This window comes from Erythrolamprus reginae, chromosome 1 (assembly GCF_031021105.1).
Source record: "Erythrolamprus reginae isolate rEryReg1 chromosome 1, rEryReg1.hap1, whole genome shotgun sequence".
NCBI classification, from domain to species: Eukaryota; Metazoa; Chordata; class Lepidosauria; order Squamata; family Dipsadidae; genus Erythrolamprus; species Erythrolamprus reginae.
The window spans coordinates 144,721,121-144,746,634 of record NC_091950.1 but is presented as its reverse complement, the minus strand read 5'-3'; the positions used below and the strand labels follow the sequence as shown (position 1 = coordinate 144,746,634).

The 25,514-nt window shown below is 41.6% G+C and overlaps 2 protein-coding genes and 1 long non-coding RNA gene across 10 annotated transcripts in view; 1 reads left to right on the top strand and 2 right to left on the bottom strand.

Moving 5' to 3' along the window:
* LOC139153843 (uncharacterized) overlaps nucleotides 1-25,514 on the top strand; it is a 50,533-nt gene that overhangs the window by 16,651 nt on the left and 8,368 nt on the right. The window contains exons 2-3 of one of the 2 annotated variants that reach the window (XR_011556888.1): nucleotides 5,793-5,922; nucleotides 15,318-15,437. This is a non-coding gene — a long non-coding RNA (uncharacterized lncRNA). The remainder of the gene's footprint in view (nucleotides 1-5,792; nucleotides 5,923-15,317; nucleotides 15,438-25,514) is intronic. The other variant, XR_011556887.1, reaches the window with a different exon arrangement.
* On the bottom strand, nucleotides 5,316-12,588 carry LOC139153756 (glycine N-acyltransferase-like protein 3). 3 transcript variants are annotated; one of them, XM_070728119.1, is made up of 6 exons: nucleotides 12,396-12,586; nucleotides 12,149-12,286; nucleotides 10,780-10,887; nucleotides 10,457-10,583; nucleotides 9,774-9,894; nucleotides 5,316-8,072 (listed from the first exon to the last, which is right to left on the bottom strand). In XM_070728119.1, the coding sequence occupies exons 2-6, from the start codon at nucleotides 12,224-12,226 to the stop codon at nucleotides 7,658-7,660; spliced, it is 849 nt and encodes a 282-aa protein (XP_070584220.1). In that variant the 5' UTR covers nucleotides 12,227-12,286; nucleotides 12,396-12,586; the 3' UTR covers nucleotides 5,316-7,657. The 3 variants fall into 3 exon arrangements, with proteins under 3 accessions (XP_070584220.1, XP_070584210.1, XP_070584230.1); XM_070728109.1 differs by having other exon boundaries at nucleotides 12,149-12,586; XM_070728129.1 differs by lacking the exon at nucleotides 10,780-10,887 and having other exon boundaries at nucleotides 12,149-12,588.
* On the bottom strand, nucleotides 15,827-25,150 carry LOC139153765 (glycine N-acyltransferase-like protein 3). Of its 5 annotated transcripts, none has more exons than XM_070728177.1 (6): nucleotides 25,057-25,150; nucleotides 24,404-24,498; nucleotides 23,457-23,564; nucleotides 22,626-22,752; nucleotides 21,104-21,220; nucleotides 15,827-19,318 (listed from the first exon to the last, which is right to left on the bottom strand). In XM_070728177.1, the coding sequence occupies exons 2-6, from the start codon at nucleotides 24,479-24,481 to the stop codon at nucleotides 19,314-19,316; spliced, it is 435 nt and encodes a 144-aa protein (XP_070584278.1). In that variant the 5' UTR covers nucleotides 24,482-24,498; nucleotides 25,057-25,150; the 3' UTR covers nucleotides 15,827-19,313. The 5 variants fall into 5 exon arrangements, with proteins under 5 accessions (XP_070584278.1, XP_070584243.1, XP_070584268.1 ...); XM_070728142.1 differs by having other exon boundaries at nucleotides 17,697-19,318; nucleotides 21,100-21,220; XM_070728167.1 differs by lacking the exon at nucleotides 24,404-24,498 and having other exon boundaries at nucleotides 17,697-19,318; nucleotides 21,100-21,220; nucleotides 25,057-25,140.

Genomic DNA, 25,514 nt, shown 5'->3' with positions numbered 1-25,514 from the left:
TCCGCCAACTGTCCATACGACATTGAGTTATATTTTTTCTGTACTGGTCCTTAGTTTGCTTCATCTTGAGAAGCTTCCTATTGTTGACCTCCATCAATGCTGACTCTTTGCTCCCCTTCACGTAGTCAGCTAATGCATGCTTCTCTTCTTCTTTTATTATTTTATTATTATTATTATTATTATTATTATTATTATTATTATTATTAACAAAGTCTGAATCCTTCCTCCTACTAGACACTGACACCTTCAACATTATTTTTGTCTGCAAAACATGGCTAAATGCATCCTTCTCTGACTCCATCATCACATCAAGAAACTATCTTGTCTTCCAGTCTGACCGTGAATCCTACAGAGGAGGCAGAGTAGCTATATTCTACAAAAAGTCACTAAACCTAAAAAACATCCAAGTTGCACATGATCTTACCCTCCCTGAAACCATCGTCTGTAATCTATCCCTAAATGCCATACTTTGCTTCCTACTTTGTTACAGAGCCCCTGACTATGACATCGCCCATGCAAACAAATTAACCTCACTACTAATGTGGGCAGCCTCCTGCCCATACCCCCTTATCTTCCTTGGTGACCTCAACCTACCCCACATTAACTGGACCCTAAATGAATGCACTACGGAACCCATCCATACTACCCTATACAACGCTGTTACCAATCTGAGACTCGATCAACTAGTAACAAACAATACTAGACTCAACAGCTACCTAGACCTCATATTCTGCAACAGCAAAAGTGCAATTTATGGATTACAAATAGAAGAACCATTTTCCAACAGTGACCACAGCATGATTAACTTCAGCCTCAACCTATGCTGCTCCAAGATTCACCCTAATAATGTGACACCCAACTACAATTTTAAAAAAGGCAACTATGTACTCATAGATGCTGATCTCTCAACTCTTGACTGGCAAACTCTATTCTCTGGCTGTAACACTGCTGATGACTTCTACAACATATTCTTGCTTTAAGTCAAAAGAATTATCAGACTACATGTACCACTAATAACTACCATAAGCAAGGAAAACAATCTACCCATCTCAATAAGAAAACTACAAGCCCCCCCCCCAAAATCTCTCTGGTGGAAAAACAAACAAGGTCATGTAGCCAACTTCAAAAGCCACTAAAAATATATATGCCACCAAATAAAGACAGAGTGCTTCAACTACCACAGCAAACAAGAGGAAAACCTCCTGCGCGCCTTCTATAACTTTGTAAATAACAAACTCAAGGACTCAAGACCCAGCCCACCACTAAAAGGACCTAACAACAAAAAATGCTATGATGAATCAACCAAAGCTAACCTCTTCAAAACATTCTTTGACTCAGTCTTTGTAAACAGCAATGGTTCATCCCCAAAATTCCCCACTGGTATCCCCACTGGGAACTGAAGCTGAATTTAGACTCTTATGAAAGGATAGGATGGTTGGCGGTAACCTCACATTCGGGGGGTGGGGGTGGCAAGATGTTTCGGAGAGAAGAAACAACAGCAGAATAAATCCCACCATCTGGAATAATGGTTTGACAGGATTATTAGGATTATCCCCAATTTCAATCCTTTCAACCCCATAATCCCCCACTGAGCCATGCTAAATAAATAAATAAGTAAATAAATAAATAAATAAATAAATAAATAAATAACAACAACAGCAACAACAACAGAGTTGTAAGGGACCTTGGAGGTCTTCTAGTCCAATCCCCTGCTTAGGCGGGAAACCTTACATTACTTCAGACAAATGGTTATCCATAACCAAAATGGGAATCCCTGTGTATATTATAACCAATGTTTTTAGTCTTCTTTCACTTATTCTTCTTCTATTTCATACTCGAATACAAAATTATATATTTTAGCAATAACCCCATGGTCATTTGTACATTTTTTTTCCTTGCTAGGCAAATTTAGATAAGTCTTTCTGCCATTTTAAATGGTACAATCAGATGTTAGAAGTGACATTATCCGAAATAAAAAAATAACATTCCAAGCCAGATGTGTTGAAATCTGAACCAGCAATCTCTTCATTAGGGGTTTGTACACCTATTGCAAAAATTGCAAGAAAGGCCACATCAGCTCTGGGTATGTTTAGGTGGGGGGGGGGGATAAAATCCCTTTTAGTGAACAAACGATGGGGAGGAAGAAGTTGGAACCAGAGCTTCTGAATAGACTTATGCTTGTTTTTCATTGATCTGCATCTTGGCCAGGTGTAGCCATTGGAGATTGGATGTTCAGTAGATTGGAATTTCTATGCACAAACTGTGTTTTTCCGACAGTATTTTGTCATGCTGTATGTGTTATATTTCCCCCTTTTCCCATTCAAATTAGTCAGGGATAAAATCTAAGAGCTCTGTTGGACTATTGGCTGCATCTAAGGACTGATCTAGGTATCTGCAGAAATTTATTTATCTATCTATCTATCTATCTATCTATCTATCTATCTATCTATCTATCTATCTATTTATTGGATTTGTATGCCACCCCTCTCCGTAGACTCGGGGCGGCTAACAACAATGATAAAAACAGCATGTGACAATCCAATCCAATACTAAAATAACTAAAAAAAAACTTATTATAAAAACCAAACATACATACAGACATACCAGGCGTAAATTGTAAAGGCCTTGGGGGAAAGAATATCTCAGTTCCCCCATGCCTGACGGCAGAAGTGGGTTTTAAGAAGTTTACGAAAGGCGAGGAGGGTGGGGGCAATTCTAATCTCTGGGGGGAGTTGGTTCCAGAGGGCTGGGGCTGCCACAGAGAAGGCTCTTCCTCTGGGTCCCACGAAACGACATTGTTTAGTTGACGGGACCTGGAGAAGGCCCACTCTGTGGGACCTAGCTGGTCGCTGGGATTCGTGCAGCAGAAGGCGATCCCTGAGGTAATCTGGGCCGGTGCCATGATGGGCTAGCTTCATCTAAGAGACAAATTATAAATTATGATAAAACAATTTTTTTCCTAGCAGACATTTTTTTGAAGCTAGCCCATTGGGGAATGAACAGATATTAGAATTCTGTGCAAGTGAAATAAATACTTAAATTAAAATGTAATGTTGATTCCCTGCAATAAAATCAGCAGTGTTTACTCTCGGCTAACTCACCCCACCCCCCTCTTTTAAGCACTCAAAAAGATGAAATATTTCAATTTCAGTGTCTTTAAGGCCGAGGATCTTTTCCATTTTTTTTCCAGAAGGAGTTTCACCAAATGATACTATCATGATTCTAAGAGCAGCACGATTTTTAAAAATATTTTATTGATAATTTTTCAATATAGTAACATAGTTAACACTGTTTCGTTCTCCCCTCCCACCCACCCAATGTTTTGTATCTCATCTCCCAGAATTCAAGAATTCTTGCATGCTCATTCAATCCGAATAACATTTAAAGTGATGGGAAAATTTATCCAAAGTTCCAGACAATGAGTTAAATATCACTCAATAGGAATAAAACTTGCTATTAATCAGTTTGTAGTATCCGCACCACCTGAGTTGAGACAGGATAATCAAATATTTACTTAACATGAGGTAATTTTTTTTTCATTTATTGGATTTGTATGCCGCCCCTCTCCGCAGACTCGGGGCGGCTAACAACAGCAATAAAACAGTATATAACAAAACAATACTAAAAACAGTTAAAAACCCATTATATAAAAACCAATCATACATACAGACATACCATGCATAAATTTGTAAAGGCCTAGGGGGAAGAGGGTCTCAATTCCCCCATGCCTGGCAGCAGAGGTGGGTTTTAAGCAGCTTTCGAAAGGCAAGGAGGGTGGGGGCAATTCTAATCTCTGGGGGGAGTTGGTTCCAGAGGGCTGGGGCCGCCACAGAGAAGGCTCTTCCTCTGGGTCCCGCCAAGCGACATTGTTTCATTGACGGGACCCAGAGAAGACCCACTCTGTGGGACCTAACTGGTTGCTGGGATTCGTGCAGCAGAAGGCGGTCCCTGAGGTAATCTGGTCCGGTGCCATGAAGGGCTTTATAGGTCATAACCAACACTTTGAATTGTGACCGGAAACTGATCGGCAACCAATGCAGACTGCGGAGTGTTGGTGTAACATGGGCATATTTGGGAAAGCCCATGATTGCTCTCGCAGCTGCATTCTGCACGATCTGAAGTTTCCGAACACTTTTCAAAGGTAGCCCCATGTAGAGAGGGTTATAGTAGTCGAGCCTCGAGGTGATGAGGGCATGAGTGACTGTGAGCAGTGACTCCCGGTCCAAATAGGGTCGCAACTGGTGCACCAGGCGAACCTGGGCGAACGCCCCCCTCGCCACAGCTGAAAGGTGTTTCTCTAATGTGACCTGTGGATCGAGGAGGATGCCCAAGTTGCAGACCCTCTCTGAGAGGGTCAATGATTCTCCCCCCAGGGTAATGGACGAACAGATGGAATTGTCCTTGGGAGGCAAGACCCACAGCCACTCCATCTTGTCTGGGTTGAGTTTGAGTTTGTTGACACCCATCCAGGCCCCAACAGCCTCCAGGCACCGGCACATCATTTCCACTGCTTCGTTGACTGGACATGGGGTGGAGATGTATAACTGGGTATCATAGGCATATTGATGATACCTCACCCCATGCCCATGGATGATCTCACCCAGCGGTTTCATGTAGATATTAAATAGCAGGGGGGAGAGGACCGACCCCTGAGGTACCCCACAAAGGAGAGACCTAGAGATCAACCTCTGACCCCTGACTAACACCGACTGCAACCGACCAGAGAGGTAGGAGGAGAAGAACCACTGAAGAACAGTGCCTCCCACTCCCAACCCCTCCAGCCAGTGCAGAAGGATACCATGGTCGATGGTATCGAAAGCTGCTGAGAAGTCAAGAAGCACCAGGACAGAGGACAAGCCCTTGTCCCGGGTCCGGCAGAGATCATCCATCAGCGCGACCAAAGCAGTTTCCGTGCTGTAGCCGGGCCTGAATCCTGACTGCTGAGGGCCTAGATAATCGGCTTCTTCCAAGGACCGCTGGAGCTGGAGCGCCACCACCTTCTCAACAACCTTCTCCATAAAGGGAAGGTTGGAGACTGGACGGTAGTTATTGAGCACGGCTGGGTCCAGGGAAGGCTTCTTGAGGAGGGGGCGCACAAGTGCCTCCTTATAAGGAACCGGAAAGGACCCCCTCCCCAAGGAGGCATTGACAATCTCCTGGACCCAGCTCCATGTCACCTATAATATATAATAATATAATATATATTATTATAATATAATTATAATTATATATTATATAATATATTTATATATTATAATATATAATTATAATACAATTAACTCAGTTCTACCCAATAATATACAGTATTGGGTAGAACTGAGTTAATTATATTAATCTGGCCCTCTAAAACCATCCCAATTTCTCATGCGGTCCCATGGCAAAATTAATTGCCCACCCCTGTTTTAGAGAGTCACTGGTTTATTTTATTCTCTTGTCTTTGAAGCAGGCAGAAGGGAAGATGGTTGCAAGAGAAGAGACTTAAAGCAGGGGTGCGGTGGGGGAGTTCTTGCACATATAAAAGAGATTCAGTGCAAAGTGCTGGAGCCAGATATGATGTAAGATTAAGGTAAAGTAATGGGAAACGTAAAATGTTAAAGAAGTGATGGCAAATCTATGACACCCTGTTTTAGGTGGCATGCATTCACCAACACTTGACAACCATTCTTGAAATCACAGTCCCATTCTTGTTCAATTTTTGGAAACTGCAGACACCGCATGAGAAGGGGTCATGCTCTTACGAGGCCACCAAAAATTGAGTAAGAATGGGGTATATACTTTTACATGGTTTTCAGATGCTGCAGAAGCCATGGAAGTGTATTCTCTTAAGCTTCGTCAAGAACAAACGCCTTTTATGATCTACAGCAGCCTCAGATCAGATGCAAGGGCCTGACCACAGAAAGAGTGCATTACCCAAAGCCAAAGGTAAAGAGCTACAGTGGCATAGTGGTTAGAATGCAGTACTGCAGGCTACTTCTGCTGACTGCCAGCTGCCTGCAATTTGACAGATCGAATTTCCCCAGCTCAAGGTTGACTCAGCCTTTAATCCTTCTGAGGTGGGTAGAATGAGGACCCAGATTGTTGACTGTATGCTGACTCTGTAAAGCGCCTAGAGAGGGCAGTAAAAAGCACTCTGAAGTGGTATATAAGTCTAAATGCTATTGCTATTGCTAAAGACATGTGGCAGATCCAGGAAAGCCCTGGGCCACTAGGGCCATTGCACCATTCCCTAGGGGCTTGTGAACTTTGGGGAATGATGCGGGATGACCATTTTCACTGGCAATAGTGATGCTAGAGTTGAGGTTCAGGCTCAGACCTCACTTATTGCCAGCACCACCACCACCACTGAGCATTGCTGTTCAGGGTCACCTGGATGAAGGAGAGAATGGGGAATTATTCCTCTTTCGTTTGTGGGGGTGGTGATGCACCAGTAGATTTATGTCTAAGTGCCCTCTCTATGTTGATTGAGGCAGGCAGGATTCCCTTGGGTACCATTTGTTGGGGGTCAAGAGAAAGGGAGGGTTTTGCCTTCTCTTTTTGCCCATGTACAATTGGTGGGCCACTGTGTGACACAGAATGCTGGACTCGATGGGCTCTGGCCTGATTCAGCATGGCTCTTCTTATGTTCTTATTTAAGTTAGGCACGTTCTAAATGTTTGACGTACTCAGCTCAAAAAGTTCACCATCACTATTTCCAAGTGTTCTATTTAAGAATGCTCATTTATTGAGAACTATTCTTGGTCCTTATGATTCTTTTCAGACTTAATCTTGAATACGGTGGTTCCTCTACTTAAGAACTTAATTCGTTCCATGACCAGGTTTTTAAGTAAAAATGTTCTTAAGTAGAAGCAATTTTCCCATAGGAATCAATGTAAAAGCAAATAATGTGTGCAAACCCATTAGGAAAAAAATAAAAGCTCCAAATTTGGGTGGGAGGAGGGGGATGAAGAAGAGGAGGAGGAGAGTTGCTGCCAAAGGAAGGTGAGGTGAGGGGAATCAAAAAGATCTAAACCTTTAAGGCTTAAAAAAAAAGAGGAACTCTGAGACAGCGAGGAGGAGCACACGCCTCCCCTACACCTGGCGCGAGGCTGCCTCCCATACACTGGCTGCTGCTGCTGCTACCTGCTGCCTCTTCCTTCCCATGCTGAAGGGCTCCCCTTTCTTCTCGCTCACTCGCTTTGTAGCCAGCACCTTTCCTTCGCTGTGGTGACTCCTCGGCTGCCCAGAGCGAAGGGAGCGTTTCTTTTCTCTGGGCGCTGGCAGAGGTTTATTCCCTGTCCAAGCGCCCAGAGAAAGGAAAATGTTTTGTTCGCGCTGGACTGCCAAAGTCTCATTAAGTGCCACCGAAAGGCTCCTCTGGCAGCCCGAGATGGCCAGGATTAAAGGGGGAATGCCAGGAAACTGGCCGGGCCTTCGTGCTGCTCTCAAATTTCCTGGGAAATAATTCCTGGCTTGGGTTCTTAAGTAGAAAATGGTTCTTAAGAAGAGGCAAAAAAATCTTGAACACCCGGTTCTTATCTACAAAAGTTCTTAAGTAGAGGTACCACTGTATATCCAAACAGGCAGTCCCTTAAATCTAAGGTTCAAATTTATTCCCATCTTCTCAGTCTAATGAAACCAGTAGTGGTACCACTGATTCTAGGTGGGAAAACCCAGTAGGCTATTTCAGGTGATTTGGAGTGAACAAAAGAACATATTTTATTAAAGGCAAGAGACGAAAGCCCTGACTAATTAAAAATTTCTTGGAGTTCTGGTTCTCTGGCAGAACTCCCCCATATGAGACAAAACCTTTAGTGTGCAACTTCCTGGCTAGTGCCTGACATACTGTTTTCATATGACCTTTTCCCCGGTACTCAGGAAGGACATAGGCATGTGTCATACAGCCAATGGCATCACTTAGGCACCAGGCAACTGGCTGGCTTTTCTCATCTAAGATACAAACATTTGGGAAGTCCTCAATCAGACTCCTGAGATAGCGCAGGCTCCGATCATTGCTTGCAAAAGCCCAGGTGTCATTGACCAGAGATGCATCCGATGGATGGAGTGTCCCCAGGTGGAGGGACTCACTTATGAGCCTGAAAGTGGAACAAAAGGAGAACATCTCACCATCCTGGAAAAAATAATATTTGCTTACACCCAACAAAACAAAAAAGTCTAATTAGATATTTCAAGAGAAATCATAGTCTCAGAGTTACCCAGTACAGTAGTACCTCTAGATAGGAGCTGCTCCACATGCGAGTATTCCAAGTTACGAGCCACGAGGGGAGAGAAATTTCTGTTCCAGACCCGAGCTCAAATTCGGCATACGAGCCGAGCGTCCACTAGGTGGCGCAAGAATCCTTGCTTCTGGTTATCTCGGAGGGGAAAAACAAAGTCTAAAGCCATTTGTTCCAGATACGAGTTGCTCGACATACAAGCTCCCTTCTGGAACGAATTAAACTCGTTTCTAGAGGTACTACTGTAGTTGAAATCACACACATTTCAGTTATTCTGAAATATCCCCCTAAAAGTCTCTTGAAAGTGCAGCAATTTATTTGGGATCCTTTTTTTGGATGTTTAAATCATCATATTTTTTACTTTTGGAGAAACCAATGGAGCTGTTGAATTCAGTGAATCCTTCCAAGTCTAATCCTGACAATTAAATATGGTCCATTCCACATCTTCCAAATTGACAGAGAATGAGAAATTCTCCACTATGACCACTGCGGCTGTATATATAAACCTCTCTCAGCCACCCTCTCTCTCTCTCTCTGTGGCTCTCTCTCTCTTTACAAAACTTGCTCTTGTGTATCTTAACTTAGATGTTTTTAACATTTTTAACTGGTTTTATTCTTTTTATTGTTTTAAAATGTTCTTTTACACTTGTATTGTATTATATTTTATAAACTGTAAGCCACCCGGAATCAATGACTGAGGTGGGATGACGTATAAATAAATAAATAAATGAATGAATGAATGAATGAATGAATGAATAAATAAATAAATAAATAAATAAATAAATAAATAAATTGGGTATGGCTAGCTGATGAGGCCAAAATAAGACCGAAATAGATCTATCCTAGTCTCCCTTAATTTTCAAATTCAGCAAAAAAAAAAACATGTGACACATACAGATAGAATTGTCGGCTATCAATAAAATTAACTGCCTTGGAAATGGCCCTGGGTTGGGCCGAGAGGCAAATAAGGAGCTGTGATGTTCCTTCAATACACCAGGGTGATTCGACACAAAAATATGTAACCCTTCCCTGGTGCAGAGCTGATGGGGATTGGATACTGTAGCCTAGAGGATAATTCTCTGCCTTACAAGGCAAAAGTTGCAGGTTCAAGTCCCAGTGGGTATGGCTAGCTGATGAGGCCAAAATAAGGCCGAACTAGATCTATCCTAGTCTCCCTTAATTTTCAAATTCAGCAAAAAAAACATGTGACACACACACACACACACATATATATATATATATATATATGTGTGTGTGTGTGTGTGTGTGTGTGTGTTTTTCTTATGTCGGATCACAAAAAACATTTAACACACACACACACACACACACACATATATATATATATACACAGTATGTCACATGTTTTTTTTTGCTGAATTTGAAAATTAAGGGAGACTAGGATAGATATAAAATAACATTAAAAATATTTCTACTTTTCTACAGAGGATATGGTTAAGTATAAAATTCTCAGAAGCCCTTAGTTTCATTACTGAATTCCAGATAACTGCATGGAATTGAACCCCAAAACAGTTCCCTCTGATAAAGAGTACGATCACTCACTGGTTCTCACATAACGTGGCTGCATCTGGGTGCAGCACTGCCTGGTAGAAATGAGGCTCCATGTGGACCCGTCTAACCTCTGCCATGACCTTCACAGCCTGATAGAGCCCATCCTGGAGACCTGCGTAGAATGGAAACATCACCGGAAACCAACCTGAAGTTCAGAGTGAAACCTTATCTTTTCTCTGGTCCTATTTCCCTGCAACTGGGTTGTAATGGATTGTGTTGTGGCCCGCCAGCAGTCGGTGCAGCTGGTAGCTGATTCCAACAACAAAGAGGCTGATGTGGTGAATCAACAGCCGGTGTTCAGAAAAGACTGATTTAAACAGTATTTGCATTTGATGACTACTAAAAAAGCTCATTAGCAGTCCTTAATTAGTAAACTAAGGCAGTGTTTCCCAACCTTGGCAACTTGGAGATATTTGGACTTCAACTCCCAGAATCCCCCAGCCAGCATTTGCTGGCTGGGGGATTCTGGGAGTTGAAGTCCAAATATCTCCAAATTGCCAAGGTTGGGAAACAGAACTAAACCTTATGTTTGCTGCGTGTTTTGTGGTCCGTAACTGGGGCAGAACAGAGGGTGCCATGAGCTTATAGATTTCTCCTCTTTGGCTATTTGAGGGAACAAGCAGGTTTTTAGCACTTTCCAAAATCTCCTAAGAGTGGAAAAGAAATCGCCTTGCCTTGCAGCTGGAAGGCTGTGTCCCAGTCTACGGCATCTTTGTTTTCCAGGAGGGTTCTGCAGGCATCTTCCTCCCGATAGAAAGCAGCATGCAGGTTGGCATAATAATCCCCGTTGTCCTTCACCACCTACAGAAAGTGGAACAAAGACATTCAGAGCAGCAGTAGGGGAGGGGTTTGTCATTTGGTAAGGTCAGGTTAATTTGGAAGAGGGATATAAAATACCAAGTGCTGCAGCACCTTTGTATGTAATGTATGTTTTGTGCCCTGGATGCTATGTTTCTAGGGAGCTATGGGAAAAGTCCACTCTGCTGTAATTCCCTACCTCCTTCCGTGGTCGTGTAAGGACAGCTTTAAAATCTGGCCAAGAGTCCACCACAACTTCATGCTGAGCTGGGTTTCCACGGTTGATGTGCATCACTGCCCCACAGACCTTAAATTAAAAAGAAGGTCAGAAGACCTAGTGGAGGAAAACCATCTGCTTTTCCTCCTAATTAATCAAAACGTTGGCTGGGGTGGATCTGGGTGCAGAAGTTAGCCATCTCGATTGGCTGATTCAGACCCACCCAATGTCTTTTGAGGGCTGTTCTGTCGGGCTCTCTGGTAGACCCCTCTCAAAAAGTCACAGGTACAAATTTCAGACACATACACATTTGAAAATGCAAAACAATGTTCTTTGTAATGAAAATTCACTTAAACTACCGTAAGCCCTCTTTTGGTATAGCAAAGAGCACTCGTCTCCAAACAAACTGGTAATTTGTACAAGTCCCTTATCAGTTCTGTGATACTTAGCTTGTAGCTGTGAGGCAATTCACAGTCCTTCTTCTTTCACAAAGTGAAATACACTTTGCTCTGGTTTAGTTTCAAAGCAGGGGGGGGGGAATCAGCACACAAAAGGTCAAAGTCAGTAAAGCAGGCACGAAACACAACGATCAGATAATCCTCCACAATGGCCAAACCCACAGGCTATTTATAGCAGCCCCACTAATTACCACAGCCCCACCCAACCACAGGTGGCCTCATTTTCTTTGATAATAATCTCTCAGCTGTTGTTGCCTATGCATCGCTCTCCACATGCATTAACTCTTGTTCCGAATCCAAGGAGGAGCTAGATAATTGATCTCCTTCTGAGCTGTCTGCCACTCTCCTCCTCCCTGTCACTCATGTATTCTTGGTCAGAGGAACCTTCATCAGCAGATTCCACCGGGGGGGGGGGCAAAACAGGCCTGCAGCATGTGGATGTCTCCCCCACATCCACAGGCCTTGGGGCAGGAGCTGGGCCAGAGCTAACCACAACAAGGGCTAATGGGTGCAATCATGTAGGAATTTTTCTCTGTGGGTCCAAGCCATCTCTGATTTCATGATTCAGCCAGTGGAGAGCCAAATGCTATGATGAGTGAGTTGCAGGAATTAACTGTCTCACTGAAAGGCCAGGTGATTTTTGGATTTTCTGTAGCAGAAGACATCGGCAAAGATAGATTCAGGTACACCTATATTTTGGACATCATTGGCTTTGCATTTTGCAGATGTGATGAAAGGAAAAGTAGAGTTTAATGTGAAATGACTGCATGGCATCCACCAGATATTATTCTGTATTTAAAAATTTAACAGGTGTAGTTTTCTTCAAATTCTCAGTAAATGGGAAACATCAGCTCCTATATTTACACCAAAAGTAGCATTAAATAGGTGATTACCAGCACTGTTTCCGGGAGGCCCTTTCGCAACACATTCTCCAGCAGCTGCAGCTTGGAAGAGCAGCTCAGGATCAGCATGGCTGGCCAGATCAAGGGGGCTCCGCAAGTCCCACGAAGGCTTCTTTTGGGTGAGCAAACCTGAAGGGGGCAAAAGGCAGAATTACATTGATTCTTTATGAACCACCTTCTCTAGTTGCCGGAGACCAAGTGGATGAAATGGTCTCTGTCAGTGATGCAGATACTGAACTCTCAGAAAAAGTCTTCCTGATCAGTTATGGATTGAATGGATCCTGAGTCATAGTACTGTACTGTGCAGTGTGTCAGCTGGAAAGGATCTTCAATCGGAGTATGCGAGAGCCTTGGGGATATTTATAGCTTAGCTCCCTTAATCATTCCTCGTGGAAATGATTTCCAGATCCCTCCCCAGCCTAGGAGTTCTCTGGACTTGCTTCTCCCTCCTCCTTTTCAAAAGCAATGACCAGAATCTGTCATGGAACTTCAATGAAGGATATAAATGGGACAATTTCCCTTCTCTGGGTTGGGCACATTGGTGCTTTCTTAGGCAGCCCAATCCTCGGCTTTTCCGGATGCTGCATCTTTGCTCAGGTCCAGCCAGTTTTATCTTTGGACTCCTAGATGCTTCTCACCAGCTCTACTGTCATGCCAGACTTCCCCAGTCCTCTTTTCTCAGCAGAGTCTAGGACCTTACATTTATCTCTGATCATAACTATCTTGTTAGGTTTGGATAGAATTAGACTGAGAAAAGAGAGAGAGGCGGGGAAGAGGAGGAGTGAGGAGGGGAAATTTTATGTGTGTGTGTGTGTATATTCACCATACATATTTTTGCTGATAAGTGGAAAGGAATAGATAGATAGATAGATAGATAGATAGATAGATAGATAGATAGATAGATAGATAGATAGGTAGGTAGGTAGGTAGATAGGTAGGTAGGTAGGTAGGTAGGTAGATAGGTAGATGGATGGATGGATGGATGGATGGATGGATGGGTGGGTGGGTGGGTGGGTGGGTGGGTGGATGGATGGATGGATGGATGGATAGATAGATAGATAGATAGATAGATAGATAGATAGATAGATAGATAGATAGATAGATAGATAGATAGATACTGTAGATAGAGTCTAGATATACAGGGCCATGCAGTAGAATTTGACAAGATACCAGAATTATAATGAGGCAATTTATGAACCAGTGCGAAGAAATAATGAAGACACTTTTGTAGAAAACAGTATACTGTAAACAGTTTTTACTCTTCAGTGCAATCAGAATATCTTCTGTCTTTGTCATCTATTTATAGAAACAATTAAAGCTTATTTACATGTAGATACTAAACCAATATCTAAAGTCAACCTCACCCCATTCCTAAGAGGTCTGTAAATTGTGCATAAGTGCACCAGTGTGCTTACCGTCCCTGTCCTCCTATCCTCATTTATCTGTGTTTATTTTGTTTATGCTTATGTTTATACCAATACCTGCTACCATGTACATGGTTTGACAAAATGAATGAATTAATGAATAAAAAGAAAGAAAGAAAGAGAGGGAGAGAGACAGAAAGAAAGAGAAAGCTTACACTCATAAAAGTATATATCTATATATACACATTAAAACATAAATAAATTAAAACCAAACATTAAAATCTAAGGACCTGTAAGGAAGACAGGGGCAGAGTGGGCAGAGGCATGCTTTTCCCACACTGGGACCCGAAGCTGACTTTCAGAGCCACATCTTTAGACTCTTATGAGAGGATGGGAGGGTTGGGGCCAACCTCACATTCGGGGAGGGTGGAGTGGCAAGATGTTCCAGAGAGTAGAAGCAACAGCAGAGAAGGCCCTCCTCCTGGACAGGATTGGTCTGATAGGATTATTGGGATTATTCCCCATTTCAATCCATTCACCCCATATTCTTCCATTGTGCCCTATGTACATTATACCCAAAGTTTTTAGCCTTATTTTTTTATTTTTTTATTTGGTCCAATACACAATACAGTGTTCCCTCGATTTTCGCGGGTTCGAACTGCACTAATAGCCTGTACCACGTTTTTTCAAAAAATATTAATTAAAAAATACTTTGCGGGTTTTTTCTATACCACAGTTTTTCCTGCCTGATGACATCATACGTCATCACCAAACTAATATTTTTTGCAAATAAATAACAAAAAAATTTATTATTGTTAATAAATAATTATGTTTATAAATATCAGGATCACTAAGTGTCTTATTCAATGGTGAGTACCAGTAATAATGGTGAGTAAATGGTTGTTAAGGGAATGGGAAATGGCAATTTAGGGGTTTAAAGTGTTAAGGGATGGCTTGTGATATTGTCCATAGCCAAAAATGGTGTATTTACTTCCGCATCTCTACTTCGCGGAAATTCGACTTTCGTGGGCGGTCTTGGAATGCATCCCCTGCGAAAATCAAGGGAACACTGTAATACACAATGAAGGTTATAGAGGATATAGTAGAGAAGAAATACGAGATATAGGAGAGACTATAGGACAGTGGACGGAAGGCACTCTAGTGCGCTTATGCACGCCCCTTACTGACCTCTTAGGAATCTGGAGAGGTCAACCGTGGATAGTCTAAGGGTAAAATGTTGGGGGTTAGGGGATGATACTACAGAGTCCGGTAATGAGTTCCACGCTTCGACAACCCGATTACTAAAGTCATATTTTTTACAGTTTTACAGAGCGGTTAATATTAAGCTTGAATCTGTTGTGTGCTCTTGTGTTGTTGTGGATGAAGCTGAAGTAGTCTTTGACAGGCTTCTTTCGCTTATTCTTATTCCATTTCTTACTCCAATAAAAATTTATATATTTTAGCAATAATGGTCATGTATACATTTTTCCTTGCCATGCAAATTTAGATAAGTCTTTCTGCCATTTTAAAAGGTACATCAGATGTCAGAAGTGATATTATTGAATTTCACTCAATGGGAATAAAACTTGCTATTAATCAGTTTGTAGTATCCACACCACCTGAATGGAGACAGGATAATACAATATTTACTTAACATGAGGTAATATGCTAATACAGTTGTAGATTTTGATCAAATGTTGATAGCTGTATTTTCAGATGGTGTGTAAGAAGCTGATGGGAGCAGTAACTGCTTTAGAGAGTCACTGGTCTATTTCATTCTCTTGTCTTTGAAACAGGCAGAAGTGAAGCTGGTTGCCGGATAGGAGACTTAAAGCAGGGGTGCGGTGGAGGAGTTCTCTTGCATATTAAAGAGATTCAGTGCAAAGTGCTGGAGCTTGATATGATGTAAAATTAAGGTAAAGCAATGGGAAATGTAAAGTGTATTCTCTGAAGCTTCTTCAAGAATGAACATCTTGTATGCCCCACAGCAGCCTCAGATCAGCTGCAAGGACAGAACTAGAGCACCGCCCAAAGGTAAAGAGCTGCAGTGGTGCAGTGGTTAGAATGCAGTACTGCAGGCTACTTCTGCTGACTGCCAGCTGCCTGCAATTTGGCAGATCGAATGTCACCAGGCTCAAGGTTGACTCAGCCTTCCATCTTCCCGAGGACCCAGATTGATGACTGTATGCTGACTGTGTAAACCAGCTAATGTATGAGCAGAGTAATCCTTGTTTATCAAGATTGTGCACACACTGAAACGTTTAGATTGAGATTAGTTGTGAATAACTACTCAGCCACAAACAGATACACTAACTTGAATTGAAGTTTATTTCAGAAATATTCCGATTAACAGTCTAAAGTCATACACATAGTAAGTCAGAATAACAATCCAAATACTGTATTATCAAGTACATAGTCTTGTACTTGGTAATATAACAAGTCTAAACACATTTTAGCTATGATGCATGACTACAATACAGAGCAGGCAGAGAATTGCAGAGCAAACCTAACAGTGAGTAGCCATTAACAATGAGTAGCTTAGATAAAGAGAAACAGAGAGGGTGACTCAGAAAAATAAGCTATAAACTCTAGCTCCCTCTTATGGCAGTCTGTAACAACTGCAGCCAATATATTGTAACCCAACAATTATGGACAGTACTAACATTCTCTACTTTGGGTAGGTCAATATATAATACCTTACATTTTCAAACCATTGTTTTCAAAAGACTCTTTGTGTTTAATTGCACCTTGTGCTTTAGTGAAATGGTCTGCAATGTTCTGTTCAGTCATGCAGTATTCTAACGTAACCATTTTATTTTGAACACATTGTCTAACATTCAAATATCTCAAATCAGTATGTTTAGACTTCATTTTATTCACAACCCATCTTTTCAACTTAGCTTCTATAGGTAGTCCTCAACTTACAACCACAATTGAGTGAAAATTTATGTTGCCAAGTAAGGCATTTGTTAAGTTAGTTTTGCACAATTTTACAATTTTTTTGCTACAGTTGTTAAGCAAACCACTGCAGCTACTAAGACAGTAACATGATTGTTAAGTGTATCTGGTTTTCCCCATTGGCTTTCCTTGGGAGAAGATTTCAAAAGATGATAACAGAATCCCATCACATTGCAACTATCATCTTAATTTTGATCCATGACCAAGGGGAGGCTGCAATGGTTGTAAAGTGTGAAAAACATTCATAAGTCACATTTTTCTGTGGCGTTGTAACTTTGAACAGTCACTAAATGAACTGTGGTAAGTCAAGAACTAAGTCTATTCATTTTTTAATGATGTTTTTACCAAATGGCTGTGACTGATTAGTAATTCAGAAAAGACCGAAAGGTATTTTGAATAGCAATGTTTAATAATGAATAATCATATCTGCTAATGGATTTGGCCCCAATCGCTTCTTAGAATCTAAGGCATCCAAGATCCATTCCTTGGTTCTCAGAGGTTTAGGCAGAATATATTTTGTTTAGATTATAGGTGATTTGACTATTTCTTTCACCATATTTTGGGAATCAGGAAAATCTCTGGACAGACTTTCAAGGTTAAACAAAAAACCCTTTATTTAGAACAAATGTGATTGAGTGGATCATTCCGTTTGATGTCAATTTTTCAACTAGAGAAGGATGACTTAAACATAGTCCCTCAATGCATGTGCATTGCCTGGTGTGCCAAGGGATTTTGGTCTAGGGTTGCAAAAATTAGTATTTTTTCCTTTCCTATTGTAACAAAAAATATTGCTTTAGTTAAATGTGTAAACTGCAGAGGAAGCAATTCAAAAGCAACAACACTTGTCATCATTCTAGCCATTGTCTGTCCATTGCAGGAAGAAAGGCCTCTTCCACATGTTTCCAACCAATATGGTCTTGAACTTTCCTTTGCCAGTTGGACTCACAATACTTGGTGATGTCGCTCCGTCTGGTTTTAGGTTTCATTCGTGGATGGTTTTTATCAGGTGGGATCCATTCTATGACTGCTTTGGTCCACCTGCTATCAATTTATCTTGCTATGTGACCAGCCCATTTCCATCTCAATTCTTTTATTCTTTTTAATGACATTGTATATTTTTGTTTGTTCTCTAATTCAGTGTTTTCCAACCTTGGCAACTTGAAGATATTTAGACTTCAACTCCCAGAATTCCCCAGCCAGCATTCGCTGGCTGGGGAATTCTGGGAGTTGAAGTCCAAATATCTTCAAGCTGCCAAGGTTGGGAAACACTGCTCTAATTCATATTCAGGTCTTTCTATCTTATCTTGCGATGTTGAGCATGAATCATTCCATGCCTCTTTGCACCATTCATAGCTTTTGTATTGATTTTAAGTTTAGTGTCCATGTTTCGCTGGCATGTATTAGAACAGATAGCACACACTAATTTCTCTTCAGGGAGGTTGAGCTTGAAAATTACACAATTTGTCAAATGCCTACCAACGACATTTAACATGCCGTTATTGACTGCCTGCTCAGAAGCCCAAAGAGGAAGAGAGCTGAATCTGGCCAGCTGTCAACACCTTCCAAAAAGGCCTCCAGCAGCTCTAGGAAGCCTGTGGAGAACTTGGAGATGAGGTAAAATTCAAATCTTAAATATTATCTTAAGTCAAAAAACGAGACAGTTAAGAATAGGCCTGGTCATCAAACAAACTAACATTGGCTGAAGACAATCCAAAAAAATTTAGACAAATATCCTTCATTTCCCCTGGGGCCTCTGGGAGGTGTTCTATAGCTATCATATAGGGAGTATACAGTAATGGGCACCCAAATTTTTTACTACCACACTGTGGGTGTGGTTTAATGGTCATGTGACTGGGTAGGAGTAGCTTGCCGGCCATGTGACCAGGTGGGAGTGGCTTGAACGATCATCATTGTTCAAGTGAACTGTTAAGGCCTCGACTTACAACCTTACCAGTGTCGCTCGCTGGGGTGACAATTTGCTTCACGTTTCCCATGCTCTCCTTCCTGGGACACCCTCCCGCCTCAGGCTGAGTAGCTAGGTGAACGGGTGCTGCCAGAATCATAAATGCTGCCAGCGCCGCTTCCACCCATGACTTCTGCTTGCACCTCAGGCAGCAGGGGGCTGTGTGAGGCTGGAGGGGAGCCAGGCAGGAGAGCTTGTCCGAGGCCTGGAAGGAGGAAAGAGGGGAAAAACAAGGAACGCAGACGCAACAGCAGGGGAAAAAAGGAGTGCTGAGCCGAGACCGGTAATCCAGGAAGCCACTGATCACGTGAAGCTGAGCACACATCTTCATTTCCACTGGTGGAACTGCGTTCCACCTCGTCCTGCCTGCTGCCCACCCCTGGTAGTATATAAGTGTATCTCAGGGTTCAGGGAATAGGTGACAAAAAACTGGTTAAATCAAGGAAAATAGTTTCTTTCCTCGTTCTGTTCTGCTAACTGGCGTAATGAATGCACACATAGCTCAGCTCAGATAATTTCTGATCCCCTCTCTTTCCCAACACACTCTGCATACGGTTATTTTCTAGTACAACAAAGCCATATAAAGGATATCCAGCATTATAGGCCTGCATACAAACTGCCTTAGTTATTATAGCAAAATATCCCTTCCCACGGAATGATGGGAGAATATACCCATGTGCTTGTGTGCCAAAAAGATCCATCATTGCCCAGCTGATAAGGTGTCCCTCCTGGTTCAGGATGCCACTACTAGGGAAATGCTGTATCATTTTGGCCAGATACCTGTGGCTTTGTTCGTTGCGCCCGTGGGCCCAGTTTTCATTCAGTAGATCAATGTTGGAGCTATTCAAGGAGGAAAGTCTGAAGCCGGGCTCTAGCCTGAAAAAAGATTAAAGGCAAAAAGAACAAGATCAAAGAGATGAGAACAGCAAATTAAACAGATAGTTAACTTAGTCTGTCCAAACCTCCAAGGGTTCTGGAAATTGAAGTCCGCAAATCATAGAGGCCATCATTTCCCACCTCTGATTTAGTCCTACACTGGCCAGCCAAACAATTGTGAGCTGTTCCCAGAAAGGGCAGCTGCTTATCCAAGACATGATTTATGATCCTTTTGTTTTTGTAAAAGTGTAGAAGTGCAGAATCATGAATTGATTCCATTTGTCACCATCGGAGTACAGAATTCTATTTTTAGTTACCGTGTTGCTTTTTAAATGGGCACACATTTCCAGTGTCTCATGAATAAAGAATAAAATAATAAAATGCAAATATTCCATCCAATTCCCAGGCCAGATGGGAGTTTCAGATCGCTTTTACCACCTCCCCCCTGGCCAGACTAACAGAGCTTTTTGGACAGACAAAAAAAAATGAAATTAAAATGAAATGAAGACACGTGATTCTATATCAAGGTCTCTGTTAATGGATAATCTTTCATTTTGTGAAATTTGCAGTCCGTCTATAAAACCTACTGGTGTTGTATTACAGTGCTTGAAACTGCTAATCAGATTTGTTTTAGCATTACTGCATTCCACATTCGCATTTGCTCTAATATCCTGCCTTCGGAAAGTCAAGCATTCAGCAAAACCTCAACACAGCTTACACTTTTAACAATTAATCGTTTTTTCAAGGACCATCATGCCTATTTCTGTTTTCCCCCCCTATATTTTCTCGGCACAGTTTCCGTTACACCTCTCCTTCTGTGTGACTCTGTCTCTGTGTCCTTAGAGCAGTGTTTCCCAACCTTGGCAACTTGACGATATCTGGACTTCAACTCCCAGAATTTTCAGGTTTCAAGTTTTATTGGATTTATATGCCGCCCCTCTCCGAAAACTCGGGGCTGCTAACAACAATCATGAACAATATACAATAAAATCCAATACTAAAAGCAAATTAAAACCCCTTAATATATAAAAACCAAACATACATACAAACATACCATGCATACAGTTGTAACGGCCTGGGGGAGAGGGGGGAAACTCTTAATTCCCCCATGCCTGGCGGCAGAGGTGGGTTTTAAGTAGCTTATGAAAGGCAAGGAGGGTGGGGGCAATTCTAATCTTTGGGGGGAGTTGGTTCCAGAGGGCCGGGGCCGCCACAGAGAAGGCTCTTCTCCTGGGTCCCGCCAAGTGGCATTGTTTAGTTGACGGGACCCGGAGAAGACCCACTCTGTGGGACCTAACTGACCGCTGGGATTGGTGCGGCAGAAGGCGGTCCCTGAGGTAATCTGGTCCAGTGCCATGAAGGGCTTTATAGGTCATAATTCTGGGAGTTGAAGTCCAAATATCTTCAAGTTGCCAAGGTTGGGAAACACAGCCTTAGAGGAATAAATGTATTCTATAGGAATCATGTTGATTTTGGTACCTGATTGACCCATAAGCAATGTGAATGAAGATTTCAAAGACAGCAGCCATAACTGCGGGAGCTTGATTGTAATAAAATATTCAGAATGCTATAACAGTTCTGCCTCAAGCCTCAACCATATAATGGGGTGACGGCAGTGATGGGCTACCAAAATTTTTACTACCACACTGTGAGCATGGCTTATGCATTTTGTTTCAACATCTTTCAGTGCAAATTGGGTGCTCTGGGGTGGAGCTCCAAATTTTGCTACCGTTCTTGTAGGAGCCCATCACTGGGTGACGGCTAATAGGATGGTCACTCACCTACCAGTATGCAATTTATTTGGATTAGAAAGCACATAGAGGAAGAGAGGAATTACAGATAACTTTGTTTGTTTAGTAGCTGCTGTATCCTGGGTAGCTTTGAGTATCCCTTCTTGAGTCCCTGGAAAAAATAGTAAAACATTCATTTACCGAGGAAAGGCTGTGGGCACAAGTTGGAAGTACAAACAGGCAAGACATCTCCCGGACACTGCAGCTGTCATAAACATCAGTCAGTTGCCAAGCATTTGAATTTTGATAATGTGACCACAAGGATTCATTAATGGTTGTAAGTGTGAAAAGTATACTTAGATTTTCACATATGTTTTTTCCATTTTGGCTTTCTTTTTGTAAAATAAAGGATTGCATGATATAATATTTATTTATTTATTATTAGACTTGGTAGGGACCTTGCAGGACATCTAGTCCAACTCCCCTGCTGGTGCAGGAGACCTTACATTACACTAGTCCAACAACAGTCCAGTCTTTTCTTGAAGGTCACTGGTGTTGGAGCATTCACCATCTCTGAGGGCAAGCCGTTCCACTGGCTGATCGCTCTCACAGTCAGAAAGTTCCTCCTTATTTCCAGGTTGAATCTCTCCTTGGACAGCTTCCAACCTTTGCTCCTTGTCTGGCTCTCTGATGCTTTTGGAAATCATGTGTGCCCCTCTTCCCTGTGGCAGCCTCTCAAGTATTTGTAGACTGCTATCATGTCCCCCCTGAACCTCCTCATTTTTACTATTTTCTGATATGTAAAACCATAGGACAAACAGGCAAGACATCCTGGACACTGCAACTGTCATAAGCATTTGAATTTTGATCATGTGACCACAAAGATTGAGCAACGGTTGTAAGTGTGAAAAGTGCACTTAGATTTTCACATATGGCTTCTCCATTTTGCCTTTCTTTTTAGAAAATAAATGATGGCATGTTATAATGTTGTATGTGTTATGGTTCATCTGAGGTTGTATTTACCTACTTTAAAGAACTGCTAGGGACCAGATTATTTTTTACTATGTTCTGATATGTAAAACCATAGGACTCTAAGAGGATGAACTTTGTTTTTCACAGGATTTTAGTCTGGATCAATCCAAATTACAGTTCTTGCAGCTTAATCTAGATGTGGATCACGTTTAATTTGATAGCCTGCTGAGATGGACTCAGTTCACATTGGGAAAAGCATAGGCAAAGAATTAAAATGACATAAAGAAAATATTGCCAGAAGGTGACAACATCACTGTACCGTGAGTGATTGGAATAATGTGAGAAGGGAGCATGCAATTATTACCTTCAGTGGTAATTACTGAAGAATGTTTTAGCCATTTTCGTTCTGATGTCACAGCCTATATACTGATATAAAAACCTATCTGAGAATACAATGCACTTCTTTCACTCCTTCTGTATTAGTTAGATTTATACGATAAGTGGAGCAATGGTAGCTCCTTAAATGTTCAATGTTGTATGTTTTTGTTTGTCCTTTTTTTGAAAATAATAAAAAATATTTAAAAAAACCCAAAAAGGACCATTACCATAGAGACGGAAGCTGTGGTCCCAGTTCACAGCATCTGTATCCTTTACAAGCCTCCAATACGCATCCTGATCCTGGTAAAATGCTGCATACACATTGGTATACACATCTGAGGGATCTGTGACAATCTAGAAGAAAAGCATGGAGCTCATATATAATTTCCCGATTCACCTCCTCCTCCTATCTCTCACATCAAACATTTGCCAAGCAGTTATTTTCCCAATGCGGAGATGAAATGATAGAAATTACTTTATCAGTGTAATGCCTTCTTTTTTCTGGAAATGCCAAAGGTGGCCTCTTCAAGGGTGGCTTCCTCCCAGTTCGGACCAGATCACCCAAACTGCTAGGAACCCACTGGTGACGTCAGGATGGCATCATGGACCTGATTGAGCCACCATCTTTTTTCACAATTTTTAATGAATTGTTTGGACGTTCTTCCCTCTTCTGCTGCTTGAAAAAGGGCCCTACCGCCTGACCCCGGGTTGAAATTGACTTTTATTTCTTCACCCAAATCACAGCTGATCAGATCCTCAGCTGTGTTTTGGGCGGATTCCAGCTACTGAGCATGCACGGAAGCCAAATTGGATGAGGGGACGTGTATGAAAAACGTCACAAAGTGAACTGAAAGCAAAGTAAATAGGAACCCACCCCTGGGCCTCTTCCCAAAAAGCAGCAGTACCTAAGATTAGCAGTACCTTAGATTGTCCCTCAGGTTGGTTAAGAACTCCTAGATAGTCCTTCCTTCCTTCCTTCCTTCCTTCCTTCCTTCCTTCCTTCCTTCCTTCCTTCCTCTCTCCCGCCCTCTCTCAAAATCAGCAAGGCTGTTTATTACCTCTTTGCGTGGTCTGGTGAGGACAACCTTGAACTCTGGCCATGAATCCACAATCACCTCATGACCAATTGGATTTCCCCGATTTATGTTCATGACTGCTCCGTGAACCTGTCAAGAGTCAAGTGTTAGTGCAGTTATGGGAATCATCAATGTGTTGGAGAAAAGAAGAAAGGCATTAATTCAGATTTGCTGCAAGAACTTTCACCTAACGTTCTATCACTCCCCTTCCCCCCCCCCCCCTCGGTGTTGAAGATGTCCTAGAATTACCTCTTTCTGTTGCTGAATAAGATGAAGAAATTTCATCTGCCCTGCAGAAAATGTCAGTTTTGCCCTTCAATTCTCCATTCACCAGGGATCTATGCCCATAAGGTGCATGTGGCTGAATATACTTTTATATCTTCATGATTCTACAACATGTATCACATTACATGGCTCATATTTTAGATTCAGATACAATTTTCAAGGAATTGTTTCATGCATTTTTTAGTAAATGGAAGCAAAATAAGTAATATGCTTTATTCATCCTGAATGCCAAATGTTAATTTCTAAAAACTGAAGTTATTGTTAAGACTCCACCTCAGTATTCTAGTAAATGTTTCAGAATTACCTCTTTTTGTTGATGAATAAGATGAAGAAATTTCATGTGCTCTGCAGAAAATCGCAGATTTGCCCTTCAACTCTCCATTCACCAAGGATCTATGCCCATAAGGTGCATGTGGCTGAAAGTACTTTTATATTTTTATGAATCTTCAACAAGTGTCATGTTACATGGATCGTATTTTAGATACAGATACAATTTTCAAGGAATTGTTTCTTGTAATTTTTGGCAAATGTAAGCAAAAAAAGTTATATACTTTATTTATCTTGAGTGCCAAATGTTAAGTTCTAGAAAATGAAGTTATTGTCAAGACTCTACCTCAATGTTGTAGTAAATGTTTCAGAATTACCACAATTGCCTGAGGGAGACTCTTCCTCAGCACTCCCTCCAATAAGCGCAGTTTGTAAGGACAGGAGAGGACCAGCATCGTTTTGGGGCTTGAAGCTGATGGGTAGAACAAAGACACAGAAATACCTGAGAGTCCACTTCTTCATATCTTTCTGTCACTCCTAAACTGAGATGCCCTCGATCCCCACCAAGGGAGGGCATCACCTGGGGATGTCTTCCTTTTACTTTTTCCTACTGGTGCACAATGCTATGTTTTTCACATGTGCATCCCCGTGTGTGATTTTACTTCTGCACATATGCAGTGGGAAAATTTTACTTCCGCGCATGCTCAGAGAGGCAAAAAGTCATCAAAAATTGCCAAAAAAAAGATTGCTGTGTGCACGGACCAGAACCATTATGCCAAAATTGCACCATCAGCAAGCTCACATTTGAACATAACCCATTATTTTCCCTTGGGAATCACCAATATACTGTTGCAGCATCTCCTACTCATGAATCTTGACAAATGTATCTTTTCTTTTAGGTACCCTAAGAGCATATGCACCAAAGACAAATTCCTTGTGTGTCCAATCACTCTTGGCCAATAAAATTCTATTCTATTGTATTCTATTCTATTCTATTCAATTCCATTCCATTCTATTCTACTCTACTCACCTTCAGCAAGCTAGTTCTGTTAGGGCAGCTTTACAATTTCTCCTCCCTTCTTATGTCAGTCTTCAGTCCAATCCAATCTCTTTAATACCTGCTTTGCTATGGAGATCAGTTTTATATTACAGCAGATTAACTATTAATAGATACGTTGTGGATGTAGAAATTTCTTGATTAAGAGAGCGTTACAGGGGTCTTGGTAATAATTGGTCAAGTTCCTGAATCCCAGGACAGGTTTCTTCATAAATAGGACACTTATTATATTGAAAGAACAGAAGCTGGGCATCAGATTTTATTTCTCTTCTTTTCTGTAAGCTTATTTTTTTCAAGTTTATCTATCAATGCTGCTCCTTGCCAGCTTTGGTAGTATATATCTGATCACTGTATGCCTATTGCAAGACAACAGGGGGCAGCTTCCAAAGCAGCCAAAGTTCCATGCATTACTTCCCTTAACTAGTCTTCTC

What these genes read in the sequence shown, in the direction of transcription:
- LOC139153756 (XM_070728109.1), bottom strand. Translation starts at nt 12,226, where the DNA reads ATGCTGATCCTGAGCTGCTCTTCCAAGCTGCAGCTGCTGGAGAATGTG. An exon ending in GCCTCCCGGAAACAGTGCTG is followed by an intron (nt 10,888 to 12,148) that starts GTAATCACCTAT and finishes TTTTAATTTAAG; the next exon opens with GTCTGTGGGGCAGTGATGCA. An exon ending in GCCACGTTATGTGAGAACCA is followed by an intron (nt 8,073 to 9,773) that starts GTGAGTGATCGT and finishes TTCCACTTTCAG; the next exon opens with GCTCATAAGTGAGTCCCTCC.
- LOC139153765 (XM_070728142.1), bottom strand. Translation starts at nt 24,481, where the DNA reads ATGCTGGTCCTCTCCTGTCCTTACAAACTGCGCTTATTGGAGGGAGTG. An exon ending in GTCTCCCTCAGGCAATTGTG is followed by an intron (nt 23,565 to 24,403) that starts GTAATTCTGAAA and finishes GACTCTTGACAG; the next exon opens with GTTCACGGAGCAGTCATGAA. An exon ending in CCACAGCTTCCGTCTCTATG is followed by an intron (nt 21,221 to 22,625) that starts GTAATGGTCCTT and finishes TATTTTTTCCAG; the next exon opens with GGACTCAAGAAGGGATACTC.